The 24,990-nt window shown below is 49.9% G+C and overlaps 2 protein-coding genes across 6 annotated transcripts; one reads left to right on the top strand and one right to left on the bottom strand.

The window, feature by feature from the left end:
* Positions 1–132: 132 nt before the first annotated feature.
* Positions 133–9,711, bottom strand: CLK2 (CDC like kinase 2). 5 transcript variants are annotated; one of them, XM_036272753.1, is made up of 13 exons: positions 9,633–9,711; positions 7,874–8,043; positions 6,640–6,865; positions 5,862–5,946; positions 5,445–5,511; positions 5,156–5,272; positions 3,710–3,876; positions 2,914–3,008; positions 2,152–2,281; positions 1,966–2,048; positions 1,734–1,813; positions 1,467–1,557; positions 133–938 (listed from the first exon to the last, which is right to left on the bottom strand). In XM_036272753.1, the coding sequence occupies exons 2-13, from the start codon at positions 8,041–8,043 to the stop codon at positions 753–755; spliced, it is 1,497 nt and encodes a 498-aa protein (XP_036128646.1). In that variant the 5' UTR covers positions 9,633–9,711; the 3' UTR covers positions 133–752. The 5 variants fall into 5 exon arrangements, with proteins under 5 accessions (XP_036128646.1, XP_036128645.1, XP_036128644.1 ...); XM_036272752.1 differs by having other exon boundaries at positions 5,862–5,949; XM_036272751.1 differs by having other exon boundaries at positions 6,640–6,868.
* A 2,043-nt stretch (positions 9,712–11,754) lies between these two features.
* HCN3 (hyperpolarization activated cyclic nucleotide gated potassium channel 3) lies at positions 11,755–24,518 on the top strand. The gene is made up of 8 exons (XM_036273333.1): positions 11,755–12,039; positions 18,702–19,131; positions 20,062–20,223; positions 20,626–20,844; positions 21,254–21,400; positions 21,796–22,036; positions 23,193–23,357; positions 23,820–24,518. Exons 1-8 carry the CDS (start codon positions 11,756–11,758, stop codon positions 24,509–24,511), a joined length of 2,340 nt encoding a protein of 779 aa, XP_036129226.1. The 5' UTR covers position 11,755; the 3' UTR covers positions 24,512–24,518.
* The last annotated feature ends 472 nt before the right edge of the window (positions 24,519–24,990 follow it).

The raw sequence follows: 24,990 nt of genomic DNA on the forward strand, positions 1-24,990 counted from the left end.
GACTGCACTCCACCAACGAACTACACTTCCCAGCAGACTTCGCGTCAGAATCCTGGCCCGTCCCATTCTCCCGAGATGTATGATGGGAGCCTCCCAGAAGCCCAGTTGAGGAAGTTTTCAAAAACCTGGGTTTCTGGCTGTATGGTGGGCGTCCAGGTTAATGGCTCTAGTAGTTGGACCTCCTTCGCAACCCTCATTATTCCTGATCAAAGTGCCTTCTGATAACCCCTCTCCATTCTTACGTGTAAGAAATGTCATCCCCACTCATCATCATCCTTCAAAATAGATAAACTGGTGGCCTGACTAGTTAATTTGAGAGAGTAAGATGAGACTCCCTTCATACCCAAACTCAGAAAGGTTGCCAATCTTCTCACCCGTCCACCCCAGCATCCCCAAACTTCATACTTAGGGGATGAAGATCAGATGAAGCACGTCATTTTATTTCACAAAGACTATACAAAATTCCTTATAAAACGTGGGATGGATGCCACCTGGTTACCTCCTTTTGCCCCCATCCAACTCAACTGTCAAGGGGCAAATGAGGGTGGGAAGAGTGTAGAATGGAATAGCATTATGTACAAGGCAGGGTACAAGCTCTTTCATATTTACATTATTTCACATATTCACAGGTATATAGGGAGCCAGAAGGAAGGAGTGGGCTCCAGTTCTGTTCTCCTGTATAAAAAAGCACCAGTGTCCTGGACTGGACACCCACTGCTGCTAGAGATGCAGGGGGGCCCAGGGTCTGATCGTCACCGACTGATATCCCGACTGGAGTCCCACAACTTGGCATTGGGTGGCTCAGCCCGAAGGCGGGTGAAGAAAGGATGCTGAAGGGCTTCACCCAAAGTCAGACGCTTAGCAGGTTCATACTCTAGCATGCTTTCAATCAGATCGAAGAGCTGGTGGTGTTCCTCTGTCTCTGAGGTCAGATACCGCTGGTGGTGGAGGGCAGGAAAAGGATGACGCATGATGCCTTACAAACCCTGCCTTCTTCTTCAAGGCCCTAGTTTTTAATCTTGGAGGAGCAAGGCTCTGCTTACAACCATTATGAATGCTACCTTTGCACAACCACATCATGACTGTTTCTGATATTACAGTTTAACCTACCGTCCCACTAGCACAATTACTGCTTCATACTTGAAAGTTCTACTTATATATCCTTGTCAACTTCATGAATCTTCTTTCTTTAGCTCCACATTAAAATGTAAGCCTTTCAAAGGTAGTTTATTCTTTTATCTGACCCAAGAAATCCAGGACATTGCTTTATCTCTGATTGGCTGTCTAACCTCCTTCCCTCCACAAAACCACTCCCTCTTATCTTTGTTCTATTAACCAAAAATATCTTCTTTCAGTATCCCTCCCCTTCTTTCCTAACCCTGTTTGTGAAATGCATTCCAGAAGGAAACCACCTTAAAGAAATGACCTCTGGGTGGTGGGCACTACTGATCCCCAGCCTGGCTCACCCGCAGTGGCTTGCAGTTTTCTCGAACATATCGCCCAGCTGATGTGTTCTCATCCCAATCCAGGCGACCCCGATAAAAATATTTCTGCTTCCTAGAGGGGAAGGGGAGGTTGAGGAATCAGGAGGTTCCTCTTATTGTGGGATAATTCCCTTATTCCCCCATCTGAGTAGCTGGGGGAGGGGAGGTGTCAAAGAGAAAAGAAAATGTGATATTGACCATTTGTAGAGAGAAAAGGAAAAGGGTTAAATCCTCCCACTCAAAGTTCACCTTGTTTTTCGGGTCATCCGGGAAGGGATAGGACCCAAGATCCTTTCCATCATGGCTAGATGCTCTCTGTTGTCATGGGTCTGGGAAAGAAAGCCAGAACTGAGCATGGGACTGGGAAGGGGATGCTGAGGACCAGTTGCCAGGATGATAAGCAATGTGGAGTAAGCAGGCAGGTCCTCAGCAGACAAGGAAATCAGGGATGAGAATGCCAGGTGGTCATATAGTCACTTACTTGAAAGAGGGTGAAGCCAACATAGTACTCAAAGATGATGCAGCCTATGCTCCACACATCACAAGGCTGTGACCAGCCCAACTCTGGGTACAAATGGGAAAGAAAAGGTGTTACGGAGTTTAGGGGATGCCACCCTCACCACCACACCAGCTCACACACCTGGACAACCTTGTCCTTCCCCCTTACCGAGGATGACCTCTGGGGCTCGGTAATGGCGAGTGGAGACAATGGTACTATGGTGTTCATGGTCAAAGGTGGCACTGCCAAAGTCTACTACCCGCACAGCTGTGCTCTTTACGCTGCGTTCATCTCGCTTCTAGGAGCAAAGCATGAAAACAATGAACCTCTGCACCACAGATCAAGATTCCACCACTATTTTCTGAAGCAATTCTGAGCCTTAAAGCAACTTTGACTTGCCTGCCCACTCCCCACCCCCACACCAGACTCTTGCCTTACAGCCTCCCCCATATCTAGCTGAGCACTTTCAGAGTTGAGGAGAAAGAGGATTAAGGAATACTTATGGAATAGCTTGCAAGTCTCTGTGCATTGGAAGACTATACCCAAGTGACTGGTGTTTTTCCTGAAAATATGTAACAGCTTGCACAAAGGGAGGGAGAGCTTCCTTTAGTGAGATCTCCATGAACTCTAGTCGATCAGGGAGCTGAGCTTTCCTTACAAAAAAGAGAAGGAAGTCCAAAGCAAGAACCTTAAAAGCATTTCCACTCAATTGGAAAGTTATCTGAGGTCCTTCTCCCAGTATTTTCTTTCAATTTGTCTCCTTCCATCTCTCCCTTTCAATCTATTCTGGTTCTCTGGTTTTACTCAGTCAGAGCCAGACCAAGAGAAAATGTGGGAGAAAGAAAAGGAGGCCATAACGGGCTAAGAGAAAGGCAAACTGGCACAGCTGCTTGCCCTCATTGGCTAAGGGAGAGACCCTATCCATCTTACCTTCTCTAGGTTGTAGGTGAGCTCATAGTCTGAATTCACAAACAGGATATTTTCAGGCTTGAGGTCCGTATGTGTCAGCTTGTTATCATGGAGGACTGCGGGGGAAAAGGCCAGGTCAGGGTTGGTCCAGGCGGCCAGGGCTAACTGGCACAAGCTGACTCCAGGCTTGGTCATCTAGCTCCAAGCTGATGAGGAGGCAGGTCCAGAATCACTATGCTGCTTTCTGCTCTACATCCAAATGAAATGCCTGGTCTAAGATGCTCTATGCTTATTAACGTAAGATACATGTGAACCTCTAGCTTGAGTTGTCCTTTTGTCTTTGTGCTTGGTGCCTGACTTACACTTCCCAATAAGGGAAAAAGAGATATTTAAGTGCTTTGATTAGAAGTGGAGTAATAACAATTAGTAATATTGAGGACATCAGTTAAGAAGTTAAGTCAGAAGAGGAAGAGATGTCAACATGACAGTGAATAATAGAAGTGCAGATAATCAAGTTGAATGATTAGGTGCAGGGGTGGGGAACGTCTGGCCTGCAAGCCACATAAAGCCTGCAAAATCAATACCAGCTAATATCACGTGTTTCACCGAATTAGCCTGACCAAATATAGCAGGCTAATTTTTAAGTTGATAATGTTGTATGGCCTTCAAATGATGTTATAAATATCCAGTTGGCCCTTGGTAGAAAAAAGGGTTCCCCACCTGTGGTTTAGAGACTTAACCAGTGCATAACTGAGATAAAAGAGGTCTAATGGAGGAAGGGGCTGTCCCAGAGTCCGCATCGGCCCGCCCCACTCACACTTGACGGCCTGGCACAGCTGGAAGGCCATGTGGCGCACTTGGTGGATGGGGTAGGGCAGGTAGTTGTTGTCTTTGAGGAAATCGAAGGTGCTAAGGCCCAGAAGCTCAAAGGAGATACACATGTGGCCATGGTAGTCAAACCAGTCAAACATCTGGACACAGAGGCTGGGAAGAGAGATAGGGGAAGGGGAATGTCTGATGAGCTCCCATCTGCCCACCACCCTTCCAACAAGGAGGAACTGCCTATCTGTTGATTCTACACACTTGTGTAAAAACATGCCAGCTAGTATTGCCAACAAAATTCATTTCAGCTAGTAAGTAGCCTTTCTGGTAGACCCAAGAAGAGAGGAACTGCCTGGCAAGATTGAAACCATTTTCCTGAAGAGTTTTAAATAGTTTTAAAAAACTGTATTTAAAGAGCTGTTTAGTGCCAGGTCCTAGTGTTGATCCTGAATTGTCAAATTATCACTCCTAAATTCAGACCCCACCTCCCATTCCTGAAATTCACTATTAGCCACCATTGGGCCCATATTTATATCTATTGTCTTTTTATGTCTTCACTTAACGTTTGTATTATATATTTGACCAATGAAATGTGTGTGAACAGAAATATTATGTATAAATATTTCTCATCAGCATAGTTCTAGGTACTAAGAGTTTAATTAGCTTGGCTGGTGTGGCTCAGTGGTTGAGCGTCGATCCATGCACCTGGAGGTCGGCAGTTCCGATTCCCAGTCAGGGCACATGTCCAGGTTGTGGGCCAAATCCCCAGTGGGAGGCATACAGGAGGTGGCCAATCAAAGTTCTCTCTCATTGATGTTTCTATCTCTCTCCCACTCCCTTCCTCTCTAAAATCAATAAAGAGAAAAAAAAAACCTTAATTAAAAAAAATTTTTTGCCCTGGCCGGTTTGGCTCAGCGGTTAGAGCGTCGGCCTGCGGTCCCGAGAGGCCCGGGTTCGGTTCCCGCTAAGGGCATGTACCTCGGTTGCAGTTTGTTCCCGGCCCTGGTTGGTCGTGCGGGTGGCAGCCACTCGATGTGTCCCTTCACATTGATGTTTCTCTCTCTCTCTTCCTCTCTCTCCCTCCCGCTCTATCTGAACAAAAAATGGAAAAATGTCCTCGGGTGAGGATTTAAAAAAAAAAAAAAAAAAATTTTTTTTGACAAAAATGTTAATTCTCAGTCTCCGGGTCATTTCCAGGGCAGATCCCTACAGAAGCCACCCTACAGAGCAATCTGACTGCTGTGCAAACAAGGGAAATGAATTAGAATATCACAGACCCTCCCTTCCTACTCTAATGTTCTACTACTCTAAGATGATGAACAAAAGATGAATGGATGAGAAGATCCCAGGACTCACCCCCCTGCCTGCCTAACCTAAGTTGGGAAGGTTTTCTTGCAAAGGTAGAGCCTCTCAGACCCCACATACTCCTTTGCTTGCTTACTTCTTGTTGTCAGGGTCCTTCTCATTGATTTTCTCCAGAACGTTGATTTCAAGTCGAGCTGCTTCCTTGTACTTTTCCACATTCTTAATGATCTTCAAGGCAACTCGAGCCCCGCCTCTGTAGATTAGCAGAAGAGGCTTTTGCTGGGTTCTTGAGAACATCCCAAATTGAATGGGGCTGTCTGGGTATTAAGAAATCCTACCTTTGGCTAATCAGCAAAAGGGCCCCAGATAACCCTCGCTACCTCTTTATGTCTAGCAGGTATGGGAGTGGGGTGGCTGATAGTTACCTGCGATGGTCGACGCATTGTACCACTCTGCCAAAGGTCCCCTCTCCCAAGGTGCTTACAATTTCATCTGAAATGAAAAAGAGCAGGGTCGGGGAGAGGGAGGGAGAGAAAGTGGGGAATGAGCTGAGTTGGAAGGAAAAAGGGTACAGCAATCTGGGGTGAAATGAAGGATGGGGGAACAGATACAGATGGTCACAGGGGAAGAAAACCCCTGTGTGATTCCCACCACCTTTAACCCAGGGGCCATGAGAGCTGGGAGTGGACAGCAGAGGTCAATTCTCAACAGCAACTCAAACCACCCAGATAAACAACACCACTGAGAAAAGGCAAAAAAGACTGTGACTTGGGTTGGCTTGGGACGTTAGAATGGCTATGGGACCATTACAGGCTATAGGATTGTTACGATTTGGCTTGTACATCGCTCTTGTAGCCAGTCCCCGACGTGGTAGATGAGGTGGCCCTCAGCGTCGTCCTCTACACTCTTGGCTCTCCGGCTGCTGTGCTGCTGTCGGGGGGCGGGGGGGGTCGGAGCAAGCCAGGTGTCGGAGCGGGGGCCGGAGGGAGGCGGGGCGGGTGGTGGAGGGGCCACCGGTCACAGGCGCCCAGCCAGGGGGGACAGACGATGATGGGGGACAGTGGAAGGGAACACGTCAGATGCAGTAAGGCGGATCGGGGTGAGAAGAGAGAGCGGCGCATAACCCCAAGTCCCAAACCCAAAACGGGAACAAGGAGAGGCACGGGCAGAGCAGAGAAGTGGTGTCGTTGCCAATGTCACCCACAACCCCATGCTCTACACAATGCCCTTCCAGGTAGGCACATATCTCCCGTTTCCCCCACCCAAGCCTGCCTACTGATGGGGCCATGGAGCCCAGGGCTTGGGGGAGAAAGCCAGTTCACAAGCAAGGTCCCCATTAGAGAGTGCAGGCCTCTGGGGTGGAGGAGCTGCTCCCCACACAGTAGGGCCACCTTGCCAGACAGGGCACTAGGGTTCACAAATGCTCTGTGCCCATCCATCTCCAAAGCAGATTCTGGGGCCCTCCAAGAGTTGAAGAGCTTCCAAGAGAGTAGACAGACTCAGTGCCCACCTCAGTGTTATGCCCCAGTGATCAGCTGACAACAAGGATACTTCTCACTTACCAGGGTCCCAGAGGGCTGAAGAGGAGTGGGGAGAGGAAGGGCCTGGGCTGGCACTCACCGAAGATGAGTGGCTAAATGTCCGACTGCGCCGCCTCCTCCGTCTGTGCTTCCTTCGGCTGCTGCGCTGGCTGTGGTAACTGCTGTTCTCCCGATGATATTCATAGGAATGCCGGTAGTCCGTGTCATAGTAGGCATCTCCCCGATCCCGGCTATAGTCATTGCGTCTGTAGCTGCCACAGTATCGCCGGTCATATGCTCTCCGATCGGAGGAATGATCATCATAACTGCTGTTGAACAATATACACCCATTAGATGCATCTGATCAGGCATATTCCTTGCCACACCATGTGACAAGGTCCTCCCTCAGTGAAGACAAAGAGCACTGCTGGAAAAATTGCTGTTAGACACCTATCGAGTCACTGAGAGGACCAAGGATCAGAGAACTGAAGTAACTAAGTGCAGAGGAGACTCACCACCTGTCACCAAGACCTCTGAAAAGACATCTGCAGAATTACATCCTCTGGGAGCCATCTCCTTCCCTCCAGTGATGTAATGGAACAAAGAGCCATTTCTTTTTCAAGCCTTTCCTGACATCCAGCTTTGCTCCAAACTATCCCTAATCCATCCCTCCCACTGAATATACTGCTAAGTTATTAAAACCATGCAGACCTAACTGTCTTGTCCATTAGCTCATTAGCTACTTCCAGCCCCTAGTCCTTGTATTTGCTTTCCCTTCACCTGGGACACTTCACCCTTATGTCAGAGGAGCTTAGATGTTATACTCTCTGAGAAATTTTCCTTGAACTATATACATCCTGCCCCACTCCAACCAAACCTGCTAGATGCTTCCTCAGCCCTTTATTGCATACTTCCTCTATAACAATCTTTACATCACAGTGCGAATGCCTTACTTTGTCATCCATCTTGAGTATCACCTTCACCCAGGTGCTGAGCACGTAACCAATAAACCTTTGTTTTTATTTATTTACTTTTTTTTTTTTTATGTTCACCCAAGGACATTTTTTCCATTTTTTGTTCAGATAGAGTGGGTGAGAGAGAGAGAGAGAGAGAGAGAGAAACATCGACGTGAAAGGGACACATCGAGTGGCTGCCACCCACACAACCCAACCAGGGCCGGGGACAAACCGCAACCAAGGTACATGCCCTTAGCGGAAACCGAACCCGGGTCTCTCAAGACCGCAGGCCAACGCTCTAACCACTGAGCCAAACCGGCCAGGGCTTTTGTTGAATGAATGAGTAAGTGACCTTGAATACGAAGTAAGAGGCCTCACCTCCGGGAACGAACATGGTAACTGTCTTCCCGCCGATGTCGTCGTGTCCGGTCACTGCTACTTGACCAGGAGCGGCTTCTTCGTCTCTTATGCTTTCGGCTTCGATAGTGTTCATGGTAACTCCCCCGGCTGCCTCGTTCAGAGGAGTGGTACCTTCGGGGATGAGGCATCTGAAGAGAAGGAAAAGCAGAAATAGTGGGGAAAGCCGAGTTTTCAGAAGTCCCCTTCAAGGACTGACTGCTCCAAAGGTGCCTACCTGCTTTCTTCTCTTTTATTTCTCTCTCTTTTGACTACCCTCTGTGCTTACAATTCCTCCTTAATGGAGTATATACAGTATTCACTTACTAACTCTGGCTGAAAACTCTAAGAAGCTTTCCCCTAACCATCTCAATCCTTTAATTACGCCCAACTCTGCACATTGCTCAACTCTGACTTTTCACATGGTTCCAAGACCTTCAGGTCTGGGCCACAGCTCATTATAGGTGAGATGGTGTAACTGAAAGACACTGCCAGAGTTCTTCCTTGGCTGAGATCTAAGATAGATCTGTGTCATGCTGAGTTTCTCACAACTCAATAGAATAAAGCTTTAATATACACTATCATAATAAATGTTTTACAGTTATTCAGAGTGTACTGTATCTCCACAACTAGACCATCCATGTTGAGAGCAGGAATCCCATTTACCAGGTTTCTACATACAGCAGTGTATACCAAATATAAACAAGTTCTAGAGATTTGAGTCTGGCCCCTTGAACTGTCCTAATCATCTCTCACACCTCTATCTAAGCACCCTTTGAGAGGTTTTAATACTAGAGGCCCCAAGCTGCAGTCAGCTTCCCATCTGGCCTCTCCCCTTTTTGCTTATGAAGTACAGAATAACGGGTTTTTAATTAATATCAGCACTACTTGGCCAAGAGCCAGCCCTCTTCCAGTGATTGAATTGGAATAGCATGGTGTACAAATCCTTTTTTTTCCTTCAGGGAAAGAATAAGAAATCACTGTCACAATCTAGGAAGATGAGAACAGGAGGGCATAATGAAATGATACAGGCCTAGGGAGAGATTCGGTGGGGAGTAGATGTGGAAAGGCCAATGACTCAAAAATCTGGCTCCCACTCTGGGCTACCTCGGTCCAATATCTTCAAATTGAGGAGAAGGGGGACATATAATACATTCCTACCTTAACAGGGTTTATATAGGAAGCCAAGAAGATGTAAGCACAAGATTCTTCCAGGCAATCCACCATTGCTTAGCCACATAAATGTCATCTCACCTTACAGAGACTGCCACCAAAGTTCCTCATAGGCCTTCTCTCATAAAGCATCTCCGGCCTACAACCTGTCTAGACTTCTAAACCTTTATTTTCCCTTTCTCACTCAGAAAATCCAGAACTAATTTCTGGAGTCAAACTCTTTCCGTATCCTCCAAGTGACACGATGCTGTCTTCCCTCTTTTCCAGTCTTGCTCCAACTTTAGCATTCTGCTCTTTCTTGTCTCTGTAACCACTCCTAGCCCTACTCCATCACCTTCTCCTACTTTGGTTCCTCCCAAATTTCCTATAGGTCTTCCCCGATACATCTAAGGCAAACTGATCTTCCACCTCAACTCTCTACTCCTCAACTCTGCCGCTTCACAGGTCTCAACCCTCTTCGTCTCCTAATCTTGCCCTGGTCCCTTGCCCCCAATACAATCCTACCCCACCCGCCCTGCGGTCGCCATCTTTCCGCGCGGCCCCGCGGCCCGCCAGCCCGCGCGCTCACCGTTCTGGCGGCGAGGCCCGTGCGCTTGTCCCACAGGAAGTCCGTGATGGCGGCGGCACTGCGGCCGGGAGTCCCGGCACCCCCGCGGCGACGAAGTGCGGCTCCACCCCCCAACCCGAGACCCTGGGACCTCCCGCCTTGTTCCCGGGCTCTGTTCCAGTCCCGCCCGCCCCGGCTCCGTCCCCGCCCCGAGGATCCGCTGGGGGCCGCTCGCACCGCCCCCGCCCGGGGCCCGATCCCAGCTAGGTCTCCTGCTCTGGCCTCTCCGATCCGCCGCTGCCACCGTGAGCGAGCACGTACGCTCTCACGTTCTGCGTCGCTTCCCAGTTATCCCCGGGCTCCGCCCCCATGGGCGCGCACGTCACCGCGTTCTCGCCTAGTTTGTGGGCGTCCGCCAGCAAGAGCCGAGGAGGTACCGAGGGCGGAGGTTGCTAGGCGTGGTGAGGGAGTCGCTGGCGCTCACCAGGCCCACTCATCTCCGCCTCGTGTCCTTACCTACCCCTCTTCAATCTTTTGCCCCTTTCAGGAGACTTTGCTGACTTAATTAGGCTGGGAGATTTAAAAGAAGGGGTTGTTAATTAGGGAGTGTCGCCGCTTCGCAAACCTTTTGAGATTTGGTGGTGAGTTTTGATTCTCCAGCGTAGCCTGCATATATACAGTTGTTAAAGCAGTTCAGCTTCCTAACCACAGCAAAGAGAGACTGACTCCCACCTTTTGTCCTAAACAAAAACTGCACATGTGGAGTGGGGAGCATGGCCGTGAAGGAAAGGTTTGAGAAAAGGAGGGATGGAGGAGAATTGGGTGCTGAAAAAGGGGAAATCACTTGAGGAGTGTATGTTATGTACTTCCACATTATATGAGAAGTGTAAGTTTACAGAGTTTAAAAAAAAAAAAAAGGAAAGAGAAAGGGACCTTGAGACAAACTGGGCAGTTACAGATGCTATAGAAGGAATTAAAAAATAGAAAGAGAAAAAGAACCATTACAGTCGGAATATCAGAGGGGAGCTGGGATGGAGGACTGTCAGATAGAGTTTAGATCTGTTAGCTAGAAATGGTTTAGGAAAAGTTCCCTAAAATAGAAGACAAAGGGTAATGAGTGGCCGGGAGGACAGAATGCAAATCCACTTCCTCCTCCAAGAACACTTTCCCAGGTCATTCGTTCATTCAACCAACATTTACTGAGTAACCACTATGTGTCCAGCACTGTGCCAGGTTATTCAGAGCTTCATAGTCTAATGGGAGAAAAAGACCTGTAAGTAGATAATGGCAGTCTCGTGACGAGTGATTATAAACAATGGTACCCTAGACACTTGGAAAGCTCTAGACTAGACCCTACTTGGGGAAAGGATATTTGGAAATGTGTCTAGGTTTCCTAGAGGAGATGAGATCTGTACCAACTGTTGTATCCTCAGCATCCATTCAGTGACTGGTAGAGTCCTATTTGGTGAAGGTTAGCATAAAGAATTAAGAAAGTGAAATACCAGGGTGAGCAGTAGGGAGAACAGAAGAAAGGAATATGCCTACAGAGTGCTGAGAGAAAGAAAGTGGGATACTGGAAGTTCATGAGCGAGAGTGGGGAAGACGAATATCAAAAGCCATTCCCCACCTCTTCCATTGGTCCCCATTCCCTCGCCTTCCTTAGTCTCACCAGCTACAACTTGCTTCCGGTTTTCCCGCCACTTGCAGGCGGCTCCACCTCCCTGGCACTCAGTGAATAAAAGTCCATCAATTCTAGGCCACGCCCTCTCCGTGGCTCCTGCTGCGCTTTCCCTCCTCCTCCTCCTCCACTTAGAGAACCGACCCTATTCGCTAAGCCACGCCCATTTCTGAGTCCCTCCGGGATACACTTTATTGGCCCCGTCCCACCGAGAAGGCTCGCGGACGGCCCCGCCCCCACCTGCCCTGCCCAGCTATCCCGCGGACTTCGCCAGGGGGCGCAGCGCAACTCGCCCAGCTGTCTGTCCCACACACCCCTTCTGCCCCGCGCGCTGTCGGTTCCCTGCCGACTACACCTCCACTCCGAACCCGCGGGGCTGCGCCGGCTCCGATTCCGGGAGGGTCCGGGGGTTCCCGGATGGCCGCAGCAGGGTCTAGAAGGGAAAGCGTGTAGGCCGTGGGGAGTCATGGAGGCGGAGCCGCGGCCGACGACCAGGGCCGGCGACTGGGCGACCCCTGGGCTGGAGGCGGCGCCTCCTGCAGTACCGGCGCCTGCGACTGCCACCTCGGTTCAGATCCCCGGGTCTGTATTCGAACCCGAACCCAAGCGGAGGCCGCTCGGGACGCTGCTCCAGCCCACGGTCAACAAGTTCTCCCTTCGTGTGTTCGGCAGCCACAAAGCAGTGGAAATCGAGCAGGAGCGGGTCAAGTCAGCGGGGGCCTGGATCATCCACCCTTACAGCGACTTCCGGTACTGGGGTCCCGGCAGGGGGGCGGGAGACACAGATCCCATTCCCACAGCCGCGACACGGGGACTGGACCCGCCCCACCCTTCACGGTCACTTCATTTCCGGCATCCCTGGGTGGGGCAGAGAGTCCCTTCCACCATCCTAGCCTGGGAATTTTCAGTGACTTCAAGACAAGCAGACGACAGAGACCTGGACTTCCCATTTCAGGACCCCAGCACCCCATCTGGACCACAGGGACTACTGGAGTTAGGGATCCTTGCCTCCTCCAGTACTGCTTGCTGGTGATCTGGGAAATTATGTCATATTCCAAGACTCGGTCAGCCTGAGAGAAAAACCGAGTTTCGCTATCTTTCCCCCGGCCCTTCCCCACACACACACTCCACCCCAGCACCTGCCTAGTTCAGCTGGGCAGGCTATCTGGAAAAATAGGGACACTGAGGGAGAAATGGCAGGGATTTCTGACAGCAGCCCTGGTAGCTGTCCCTGGTGCTGAAGGCGGGTTGTGGTGGAGCAGGGCAGGGACTCACAGCGACTGTTGACAGCAACTCGGCACTGCCACCACCAGAGAGAAAAGACCGGGGCTGGGGGCGGAGCCATTTCATAGTCCGCATCTGGTTGCAACTTTACATCAAGGGCGCTAGGGGAGGAGAGCAGCCCTGTCCTTGGGGGAAATGAAGGACAGCTATTGAAGGACAACTATTGGATGAGGTGAGGATGTGTGCAAAGCACCTAACCTGGGGAGCGAAATAAGCTGAAAGGATGAGGTGTGCACCAAGAGACTGGAAAACGCAATTGGAGACCTAGACATCATCTTGAATACACATTCATATACATTCCCTAAATGTTCCTTTCTCCCGTTGTTTCTTTCACTCACATCTTCTTTACTGCCTCATTCCCACCCCACCATGCACATTTCCTAGTCTCCTGTGGATCTCCCTCCCTTCCCCCATTTCACCCTCTGATGTATCCCCAGAAGTCATGTTTCCCCTTATTTTTGTGCTTCTTCTCTGTCCTCTACTGCATCACCTGCCAGGCTTGTGACTGCCTGAGTCAGGCAGTGAGGATGCTCTATGGCTAGGTGAACCCTCGTTCTATCTCCTCCCCCACTTTACAGTATAGGACTTCTCTAGCGGCCCAGGAGGGAGAAGAGGGGTTTGAGGATTTGTTGTTGATCAAAAGCACACAGTCTAAAGGGCTGCCTGGAAGCCTGGACTTGGGGACCACCAAACTTCTTTTAGGGGCTGAAATAATTGATTTTGCAGTCAGAGTAAGAAGGGACTGGGTCCTGAGTCGATGCTATAATTAGGGGTGTCCTGGAATTAAACATATCATTGCTAATTGGTACCCTCGGATTGTCCAGTGATTTTTTTTTTCCTGAATGAGGGCTTCACCTAGCTCCCTCCTGACCTCTTCTTCCCACAGCTGTCACCACAGCAATATGGCTCTCCCGTGCCCAAGCCCTTGCCTGAGCTCAGCAAGAATCTCAGTGGGCACTGGGAGGTTAGGGGAGGAAAGAAGCACAGAGCTTCAAGCCTCCCCCCCCCCCCCCCCCGCAGGATCTCCTGTGGAGCTTCTCTATATGTGCAACCTGGCCTGAGGTGATGGGGAGGGGGAGGGGCATCCCTGAAAAGCTTAGTTCAGGTGGAGGCAGGAGACCATTTTCATCCTGGAACACAGATGAGCAGATCCCAGCAGAGAAACAGGAACCATGGGTCTAACTGTGTTGTGGAAGAGGGTTGGGATAACAAAAGCTGGAGAGAGTATGAAGTCCTAGACTACTAATGGGCAGGGAGCTGGGAGAAACAGCAACCTTTTCAGAAATCTTTGAATAAACAGTGGCGAGTCAGGGCCCTGGCCACATACTGTAGTTTAGTTGGTTAGAGCAACCCTCCCAATACCTCAAGGTTGTGGGTTTGATTCCCGGTCAGGGCACATACAAGAATCAACCAATGAACAAAAGAAAAAAATGTGCCCTGGCCAGTGTGGCTTAGTTGGTTAGAGCGTTGTCCCGTACACTGAAAGGTTGTGGGTTCCATCCCCAGTCGGGGCCCTATAGGAGGCAACCCATCGGTGTTTCTCTCTCCTCTATCTCTTCCCCTCTCTCTGAAGACCAATGACTATGTCGTTGGTAAGGATTAAAAAAAAAAAAATTATGTCCAGCCGGTGTGGCTCAGTGGTTGAGTTTCAGCCCATGCACCAAGAGGTCACTGGTTTGATTCCTGGTCAGGACACATGCCCAGGTTGTGGGCCCCATCCCCAGTGAGGGGCATGCAGGAGGCGGCCAATCGATGTTCTTTCTCATCAATGTTTCTATCTCTCTCTCCCTCTCTCTCTCAAATCAATAAAGGAAAAAATATTTTTAATTAAATCAAAAATTTTTAAAAATAAACATCCTAGCTGGCGTGGCTCAATTGGTTGGGAATCATCCTGTGCACCCCAGGGTCGCTGGTTCAATTCTCAGTCAGTGCACATACCCAGGTTGTGGGCTCCATTTCCGGTAGGGGGCTTGCAGGAGCCAGCTAATCGATGTTCCACTCTCACATCAATGTTTCTCTCTCCCCCTCTCTAAAAAACCAATAAAATTACAGCCCTGGCCTATGCTTCTTAGTGGTTAGAGCATGAGTCCACACACCAAAAGGTCAAAAGTTCGATTCCCCATCAAAAGCACATACCTGGGTTGCAGGTTCGATCGCCAGTCCCGATCAGGGCAGGTTTGGGAGGCAGCCAGTCCATGTGTCTCTCTCATTGATGTTTCTCTCTCTCCCTCCTTTACTTCCTTCCACTCTATCTAAAATCAATGGAAAAGCCCAGCAGGTATGGCCCAGTGGATTGAGCATTGTCCCATGGACTGAGAAGTCCTGGTTCGATTCCTGGTCAGGGCACATGCCTGGGTTGCAGGCTGGATCCCCAGTAGGGGGCGTGCAGGAGGCAGCCAATCTGTTTCTCACATTGATGTTTCTATCTCTCTCACTAAAAAAAAATTAATAAAAGAAAAACAAAACAAAAGCAATGGAAAAATATCCTCAGCCCTGGCCGGTTTGGCTCAGCAGTTAGAGCATTGGCCCGTGGACCAGAAAGACCCAGGTTCAGTTCCTGCTAAGGGCACATACCTCGGTTGCAGTTTGTCTCCAGCCCCGTTTGGGGTGGTGTGGGTGGAAACCAGGCGATGTGTCTCTCTGACATCAATGTTTCTCTCTCTCTCTCTTTCCCCCGTCTCCCTCCCGCTCTGTCTGAAGATAAATGCAAAAATGTCCTCAGGTGAGGATAAAAAAATAAAAATAAAATAAAAAGAATCAACAAATGAATGCATAAATAAGTGGAACAACAGCCCAGCTGGTGTTGCTCAGTGGTTGAGTGTTGACCCATGTACCAAGAGGTCACCGGTTCGATTCCTGGTCAGGGCACATGCCCGGGTTGTGGGCCCCATCCCCAATGGGGGGCATGCAGGAGGCGGCCAATTGATGTTCTCTCTCATCGATGTTTCTGTCTCTCTCTCTCTAAAATCAATAAAGAAAAAAATGTTTTAAAGAGTGGTGAGTCATAACACCAACTAGTACTTGTATACCACTGTCACATTCACTGTCAGTGCATATTTTTTTTTTCAACAACCCTATGAAATTAGCACAGGGTACTTTATTTTTTTGTTTTGTTTTGTTTTATTCCTCACCCGAGGATATTTTTCTACTATTATCAGATAGAGTGGGAGGGAAGGAGGGAGGGAGGGAGAGACAGAGACAGAGACAGAGACAGAGAGACAGAGAAACATTGATGTGATAGAGCCACATCGACTGGTTGCCTCCCACAGGACCCCACCATGGTCAGGGGATGAACCACAACAAGATACGTGCCCTTGACCAGAATCGAATCTGTAACTCATTGGTCCGCAGGCCAATGTTCTAACAGCTGAGCCAAACTGGCCAGGGCACTTTATTTTTAACTTTAAAGAAGGTCCTGGACTGCCCTGGCCGGTTTGGCTCAGCAGTTAGAGCGTCAGCCTGCAGTCCAGAGACCCCCGGGTTCAGTTCCTGCTAAGGCATGTACCTCGATTGCAGTTTGTCCCCGGCCCTGGTTGGGTCATGCAGGAGGCAGCCACTCAATGTGTCCCTTTCACATCGATGTTTCTCTCTCTCTCCTTCCCACTCTATCTGAACAAAAAATGGAAAAATGTCCTCGGGTGAGGGTAAAAAAAAGAAGGTCCTGGACTAAGTAACTCAGTTGGTTGGAGCATCATCTCTATCTGCCAAGGTTATGGGGTTTGATCCCTGGTCAGAGCAGTCAGGGCACATATAAGAATCAACCAGTGGGTGCATAAGTGGAAAAACAAACAGATGTTTCTCTTTCTCTCTTCCTCCCTTCCCCACTGTCTCTAGAATCAATAAATTAAAATAAAATAAAAATATAATAGTGACATAGATCGTATATATAGTAAGGATATTACATATATGTCATATGCAGGGTGGGGCAAAGATTTACAGCCCTGGCTGGTTTTGCTCAGTGGTTAGATCATCAGTCCTCAGACCAAAGCGTCTCTGGTTCGATTCTGGTCAAGGGTACGTACCTTGGTTGTGGTTTGGTCCGGTTCTCGGCCCTGGTTGGGGGGCATGAGGGAGGCAACCAGTCGATGTGTCTCTCTCGCATCATTGTTTCTCTCTCTCACCCTCCTACTCTATCGGAAGATAATGGAAAAATATCCTCAGGTGAGGGTTAAAAATAATAATAATAAAATAATAATAATAAAGTAGATTTACAGTTATGGGTATGCAAAACACAGTTTATTCTTGTATTATTATGTATTAATTATTGCATTTTTCCATACAAACAACTGTAAACCTACTTTTTGCCCCACCCTGTATTTTTTTTAATTAAAAAGTTTCAATATTGACATTATTGTAGACTTCCCCCATTCCTCTCCCCCTTTGTCTACCTACCCCCCCCTTCATCTCCCTCTCTTTTGGCCTTCACCACACTATTGTCCATGTCCATGGGATATGCATATATGTTCTTCAGCTAATCCCTTCAACTTCTTAATCCAGTCACCCCTATCCTCCTCCCCTCTGGCTCCTGACAGTCTACCCCACCCTGCATATTAAGAAGATATATATGTATATATATAGGGATATATATAATAGAGATATATAGTGGATACATAGTGTATATATGTGTATACACACACGTAGTAGATAGAGAGAGAGAGTTTAATATATATATATATTTGAAAGAGTAATTCACTATCTAGGTCAACACAGACTACATTGCTGGTACCCCAGAAGCCTCTCTACTGCTCTTGCATTTCTTTCCCAAACCCACTATTGTAATGTACTCATTTGTACTAATGTATGGTATTCATTTTCTTATTTTGCTTTATAGTTTCACATTTTTTTGTGTGAATCCTTAAATTATGCAGTTTAGTATGGCTATTTTTGAACCTTGTACAAGTGGAATCATCCAGTGTGTATACTTTTGTATCTTGCTTCTTTTGCTCAACATTAAATTTGTGAGATTCAGCCCTGGCTGGGTGGTTGAGTTGGTTGGAGCATTGTCCTGTACACCAAAAGATTTCGGGTTCGATTCCCGGTCAGGACACATACCTAGGTTGTGGGTTCAGTCCCAGCCGGGGCTCATATAGGAGGCAACCGATAGATGTTTCTCTCTCACATTGATGTTTCTCTCTCTCTCACCCTTTCTCTCTCTCTAAAAAAATCAATAAAAAACATATCCTCGGGTGAAAATTAAAACAAAAAAATTTGCCCTGGCCAGCCTGTGGTCCAGAAAGACCTGAGTTCGGTTCCTGCTAAGGACACGTACCTCAGTTGTGGTTTGTCCCCAGCCCTGGTTGGTTGTGCGGGTGGCAGCCACTCGATGTGTCCCTTTCACATCGATGTTTCTCTCTCTCTCTCTCTCTCTCTCTCTCTCTCTCTCTCTCTCCCTCCCTCCCTCCCACTCTACCTGAACAAAAAATGGAAAAATGTCCTCGGGTGAGGATAAAAACAAACAAACAAATAAAACAAAAAAATTTTATGTGAGATTCATTCATACTGTGGCATGTAGCTGCAGTTGGATGAGTTCACAGTTGTATAGTATTCCAGGGCATAATTATATTACAGTGTATTTATCTTATTTATCTACATTTTTCAACTGATGAACATGCAGGGTTTTTCCAGACTTAATGCTGCTATTTCTTTCTTTCTTTAAAAAAATTGTAATTGTTTTTCTTTATTGATTTTAGAGAGAGTGGAAAAGAGAAGGAGAGAGAGATAGAAATATCAATGAGAGAGAACATCCACTAGCCACCTCCTGCATGCCCCCCACTGGGGATCTGGCTCACAACCCAGGCATGTGCACTGACAGGGAATGGAACTAGCGACCTCTTGGTACAGGGGTCGACACTCAACCACTGAGCCACACCGGGGGAGGGCTGCTGTTTCTATATATATCTCCTCAGATGTATATATGGAACCACTGGGAATGCAAATATTTAACTTTACTATAATGCCAAACTATTTTTCTAAGTGGTGGTCTCAATTTACACTCTTATCAACTGTAAATGGTCACCCGTTTTTCTGCATCCTTGCCCACTTTTGGCCGGGTCAGAGTCTCTGCTGTTAGTCGAGGTGGCTGGTGAAAAGTCATTGTGGTCTTACTCCCTATCCCATCCCCACCTTAGGTTTTACTGGGACCTGATCATGCTCTTGCTGATGGTGGGGAACCTTATTGTGCTGCCCGTGGGCATCACCTTCTTCAAGGAGGAGAACTCCCCACCTTGGATCGTCTTCAACGTCCTCTCAGACACTTTTTTCCTGCTGGATCTGGTGCTCAACTTCCGCACAGGCATCGTGGTCGAGGAAGGCGCTGAGATCCTGCTCGCACCACAGGCCATCCGCACACGCTACCTGCGCACCTGGTTCCTGGTTGATCTCATCTCCTCGATCCCTGTGGATTACATCTTTCTGGTGGTGGAGCTGGAGCCACGACTGGACGCTGAGGTCTACAAAACAGCGCGGGCCCTACGCATAGTGCGCTTCACCAAGATCCTCAGCTTGCTGCGGCTGCTCCGCCTCTCCCGCCTCATCCGCTACATACACCAGTGGGAGGAGGTGGGGCGGGGAGGTGGCCAGGGGGGCTCACAGACTCCTCAGAGACTGTGCTATGGGTGGGACTCCTGATGACTTTATGGGGTGGACAGATGTGTGGGGCTTCTGAGGGTGGGCTCTCTCCAAAGTTGGTGAGGGAGAAGCAGGAACAGAATGCAGGTTCAGGAGATGGGGTCCCGAAATGAGGATGGTGCTGCAGGAAGGTGGAACACAGCTGCTGGAGAAGTACTTGAGGGTTAGTTGGCATCTGGGAGGAAGATGTGAGAGGAGGGCTAGGAATTACGTGGTGTGGAAGAGGCTGGAGTTTCAGCTTCAGGGCGGCAGGGTTTAGTGGTTCAGAGTGTGGGCTCTGCAATCTCATTGCCGGTGATCAGATCCCAATTTTACTATTTACTATATGAGGCTTGGTTTTCCCTCCTATAAAATGAGAATGTTAAATATGCTTACATAGGATAAGGTTATAGGGTTAAATAAGCTAATACCTGTAAAGCACTTAGAATGGTGCTGGCACATAATAAGTTCTCAACAAATTACCTGTTATAGGAGAGGAAGAAGGCTGCTGGCATTAATCCTTATACACTGTGTAATGCCCTGGTGACATTGCACTATGAAATGCCTTCTCTCCTCTTTTCCAGGCTACGACTAGGCAGCTTGTGAAGCAGACTTTTTTGAGCTTCTGATGTGATACTGTGTGATTCTGGGCACATGGTTGGCAGCGATTTGTCTATCTGTAAGATGAGAGTAGTAACACAGCCTACTTTGTATTAGCTATATATATGTGCTATAAAGCTCTGTACAAATAATGGCTACATTTTTTTAATTCATGGGTCTGGAGCTAGAGAGAAGTTCAAAGAGAGGATTTGCAAGGCTGGGAATGCAGGAGATTGTCAGGAAGGGTTCCTGTCCACAGTGGCACCTCCTCGGAATCCTCAGATCTTTCACATGACCTATGACCTGGCCAGTGCTGTGGTTCGCATCTTCAACCTCATCGGGATGATGCTGCTGCTATGTCACTGGGATGGCTGTCTACAGTTCCTGGTCCCCATGCTGCAGGACTTTCCTCCCGACTGCTGGGTCTTCATCAACCACATGGTGGTGAGATCTCCCCACAGCTCTGCCTCTCCTGGGCATTCTAAGGGTGCTTCTGCCTGAGTAGTGGGATGACCACAATGGGCAAGAGGTGAGAGATGGAGAGATGTCCAAGAGAGAAGACAGGGGCGAGGAGGTGGGGAAGTGAGAGGAAGGGGAAAGAGACCCTGAGGAAGTGTGTGTTCGAGGGACCAGACAGGGAAGGAAACAGAGGCAGAAACTAAGGACCCCAAGCTGCAAAAGAGACCCTTTCTGCCTCAGGGCTCCTCAGAACCAAACTTACGTGCCTCCTTGGAGGCGGATATGAAATGAATGGGGTAGGCAGGAGAACTAAAAGAGAGAAAGGGCCAGGATGAGAATGAGGTTCTGAGGGCCCTCTGCCCAGCTGTGCAATACTTTGTTCTCCAGAACCACTCATGGGGCCGCCAGTATTCCCACGCCCTGTTCAAGGCCATGAGCCACATGCTGTGCATTGGCTATGGGCAGCAGGCACCTGTAGGCATGCCTGACATCTGGCTCACCATGTTCAGCATGATTGTGGGTGCCACCTGCTATGCCATGTTCATTGGCCACGCCACCGCCCTCATCCAGTCCCTGGACTCCTCCCGGCGTCAGTACCAAGAGAAGGTCAGCAGGGACAGAAGAAGGAAGGGGTGGGCATGAAGGGGTGCTGGAGGCTGGGTAGTTGAACTTGAGGCCTGTTCTGACACATACCCCTGTTGGTTCTCTGTGTCCTTCCTTGCCCCATGTCCATTTGTCCTGCGCCCCTATGTGTACCTTTTCCTTATTTGGACTTATGCCCCTGTCCTTGGATCTCTCCTCTGCCTGTCTGGATTTTCCTGTAACTGTGCTTTGTGTCCTCCCTGTATCCACCATTATCCATATGTCCTTCTGTGTCCCCTTCTGTCTTCATGTTTTGCTTCTCTGGGTTTGGTCCATGTTTGTGACCCTCCTCCACATATACTCGCCTCCACTATTCTGGCCCCATGTCTGTCTCTGTGTCCTCTTTCCTGCTGGCCATTGTCCGGTCCTCCAGTACAAGCAGGTGGAGCAGTATATGTCCTTCCACAAGCTGCCGGCTGACACCCGGCAGCGCATCCATGAGTACTATGAGCACCGCTACCAGGGCAAGATGTTTGATGAGGAGAACATCCTAGGCGAGCTGAGCGAGCCACTTCAGGAGGTAGGACTGAGCGGGGCCCGGGGGGGGCTCTTCCAATGCCTGGGCTTTTAGGATGCCATCAGGGGTAGGGGCTATTGGTCAGCAGAGAGCACCATGGCAAGCCAGGCCTTTGGGTGGGGGGATTTCAGGAGCTAATGTTTTTCTTGACATTCATATGGAGATGAAGTGTACATAGGGAGTGATGGCAGGGATATCTGTCTTGGGGGAATAGTCCTTTGAGGGCTCATGGGAAAGCTCTGAAGGCAGGAGCTTAGGGATGGACCCAGGCTCACTGAAGCATCCCCATCCTTGCAGATCATGACCCCTGGGGTGGGGCTTCTGGAGACAAATGAGCTCGATAGGGGCACCTGAGGATAGGGGGCACAGCTTGCCTGACAGGCCTCTCCCCTTCTCAGGAGATCATTAACTTCACCTGCAGGGGCCTGGTGGCCCACATGCCGCTGTTCGCCCATGCTGACCCCAGTTTCGTCACGGCGGTGCTTACCAAGCTGCGCTTTGAGGTCTTCCAGCCGGGGGACCTTGTTGTGCGTGAGGGCTCTGTGGGCAGGAAGATGTACTTCATCCAGCACGGGCTGCTCAGTGTGCTGGCACGTGGCACCCAGGACACCCGCCTCACTGATGGATCCTACTTTGGGGGTCAGCAGGCCTCAGGGAGGGTGGGGGGACTGGAGCAGAGAAGGAAGGGCAACTTCTCCCCTGGATCGGGGTCTCTGCCTGGCCATGCTGCAGAACATAGAGTTCCAGCCTCTCCCCAGGCCTACTTAATCAGAATCTCTGGGCCTGGGGCCTAGAGCTCTGTATTTTTAAGAAGCTTCTTAAGAGATTCTAGTGCAAAGCCAGGTTGAACATTTCTGAGCCAGTGGGCCTTTTAGAACCCATAATTGGTGAAATCCAAGGATCCTATGAGATGAGGGGCAGAGAGGAATAAAGCAGTGCCGTCCCAGGGGCTTGAGCTTGATGGCTCCCTGGTGGTGTGATCCAGGGGCCCAGCGTTTGGCAGTGGAGGTAGTTTTCTGCCAGCGGTTGCCCAAGGTGGCCTGAAGCTCATATAATCTCAGTCTCCAAGCCACCCTCAGCATTTCTGTCGTATTGTCCTTTGCCCTTTCACACTGCTTTTCTCCTTCTGGGCTATCCTTGATGTTCATTTGAAGGGGTTCTTCCTCAGCCCTACCCCTTGGTGTGGTTTTTTTTTTTTTCTGTAGTATGTGCTCCTAGTGGGAACCGAATCCGGGGCTCTCTGGTCTGCAGGCCAACTCTCAACCGCTGAGCCAAACTGGCCAGGGCTCAGCCCAACCCCTTGGGATAGAGCAGTGGAGATGGGGTGAGAATTAAAGTGGAGTGGGATAGCCCAGCCAGTGAGGCTCAGTGGATTAAGCATAGTCCAATGGACTGAGAGGTTCCAGTTTGATTCCTGGTCAGGGCACATGCCTGGGTTGCAGGCTCGATCCCCAGTAGGGATAATGCAGGAGGCAGCTGATAGATGTTTCTATCTCTCTCTCTAAACAATAATCAATAAATAAAAATAAAGTGGAGTGGAATAACTAGGAGTGTGGGAGCCAGCAAGGCCTGCCTGATTGTCAGCTATAGTTTGGAGAGAGTGAGGACGATGGATCGTTGTATAGGTCTGCAGAGTGAGAGTGCTTGGGGCATTTAGGGACCCTGGGGTGGGTAAGTGATCATAAGTTTCTCCCATCGAGGGAGGAGCCTGAGGAAGCTGGGTCAGCTGCTGCAGGCCCAGTGAGAACGAGTTCTGGGGACAGTGGTTCTGAAGGCCTTCTCCCACATTCGGCAGAGATCTGTCTGCTGACTCGGGGCCGGCGTACAGCCAGTGTGCGGGCCGACACCTACTGCCGCCTCTACTCACTCAGCGTGGACCATTTCAATGCTGTACTTGAGGAGTTCCCCATGATGCGCCGGGCCTTCGAGACTGTGGCCAAGGATCGGCTGTGCCGCATTGGTAAGGCCTGTCCACTGTGTCTTCTCTGGGTCCAGCCTGGGCCCTCACACGTCTCCATAGTAAGAAGCTCCCATTGTCCCAGGGCCCAGGCTGTAGTGCTCCGGTGTCATACCCCAGCCCACCCCAGTCCCAGCAAATGCCTCCATAGGCCTTTCAACACTGGCTCACTGTCCTTGTCACTCAGCATCTCCTGTCCCTGGAGATATTGCCCTAAGTCCCCATGCTGAGCCCTCCTTCCCTGAGACCCTGACCCTCACCATCTCTGATACATATTTTCATCCCCTGACCATCTTCCTCCAACCTCATCTCCCAACCTCCACCCCCATCTCCATCTCCATGCTCTTGACCCACATCCCCTACCTTCACCCCACCCCCATCACTTGACTCTCACACTCTGACATTCAACTTTTATCTTGGATTCCTTCCCTACCCTTCACTCATCCCTACTGGGACACCTTCTAGGTAAGAAGAATTCTGTGCCGCAGTGGAAACGCTCTGAGCCAAGTCTAGGCAGCAGTGGGAGCATCACGGAGCAGCACTTGGTGCAACATGACAGGAACATGGCTCGGGGTGTTCAAGGTCTGGCCCTGGGCACAGGAGCTCGGCTCAGTGGGAAACCAGTGCTGTGGGAGCCACTGGTGCATGCGCCTCTGCAGGCAGCCACTGTGACCTCCAGTGTGGCCATTGCCCTGACTCACCAGCGGGAGCCCCTACCCCTCTCACCCAACCCTCCAGCCACTCTCCTGGCTTGCTCATCAGGCTCTCCAGCCTCTCCGCTGCAGGTGCCTGTCCGAGCTGGCCCTCTGCTGGCCCGGGGACCATGGGCATCCACCTCCCGCCTGCCTGCCCCACCCGCCCGAACACTCCACGCCAGTCTATCCCAAGCTGGGCGCTCCCAGGTGTCCCTGCTGGGCCTCCCCTCAGGAGGAGGTGGACATCGACTAGGACCTTGGGGCCGTCCACTCTCAGCATCCCAACCCTCTCTTCCTCAGCGGGCAGCAAGTGATGGCTCTCCTGGGTGTAAGGGCTCAGGAAGTGAACGCCTGGCTTCCTCAGGGCCCCTGGCCAAGCCTCTAGGGGCAGCCCTGCTCCTCAGGCCACCAGTGCCTGAGCCAGCCTCCCTTAGGGGCCCCCAGCTCTCTGCCAACATGTGAAACCTTTAACTAAGCTCTTGAGTGCAGAAGTGTGTGCCCAAGGGCAGATGCCTCTGGGTGAAGGCCAAGAGGACCTGAAACACTGCCCTATGGGAATATCACCCCTTACTGCCAAAAAGATAGTTTCTGTCCTCAGCTCAGGCTCTCGGTAGCCTCCTAATCGATTCACCCATTCGTCAAATGTACTGAGTGCCTACAATGTTCAAGGCACTGTTTGTCAGGAACTGTCTCCACTGCCAAGTAGAAGTGACTCCAAGCCCTGTGATGCAGGCGTTCCCCCAGCCATGGTTCTGCCAGGTGCAGGCCCAGGCCCATGATCCTACCTTCTTAAGCACAAGTACTTGCCACTGCCGTCACTGCCAAGTAACTAGATGCCTGTTTCCCTGCCCATGACCCTGCAGGTTCTGCCTGGAGTGGTTATCTTCCCGCCCCCTAGCACAGCCAGCCAATTACCTGAGCCCCCACTGCTGTCAACAAAT

Source organism: Molossus molossus, unplaced genomic scaffold, assembly GCF_014108415.1.
Source record: "Molossus molossus isolate mMolMol1 unplaced genomic scaffold, mMolMol1.p scaffold_m16_p_20, whole genome shotgun sequence".
Taxonomy (NCBI): domain Eukaryota; kingdom Metazoa; phylum Chordata; class Mammalia; order Chiroptera; family Molossidae; genus Molossus; species Molossus molossus.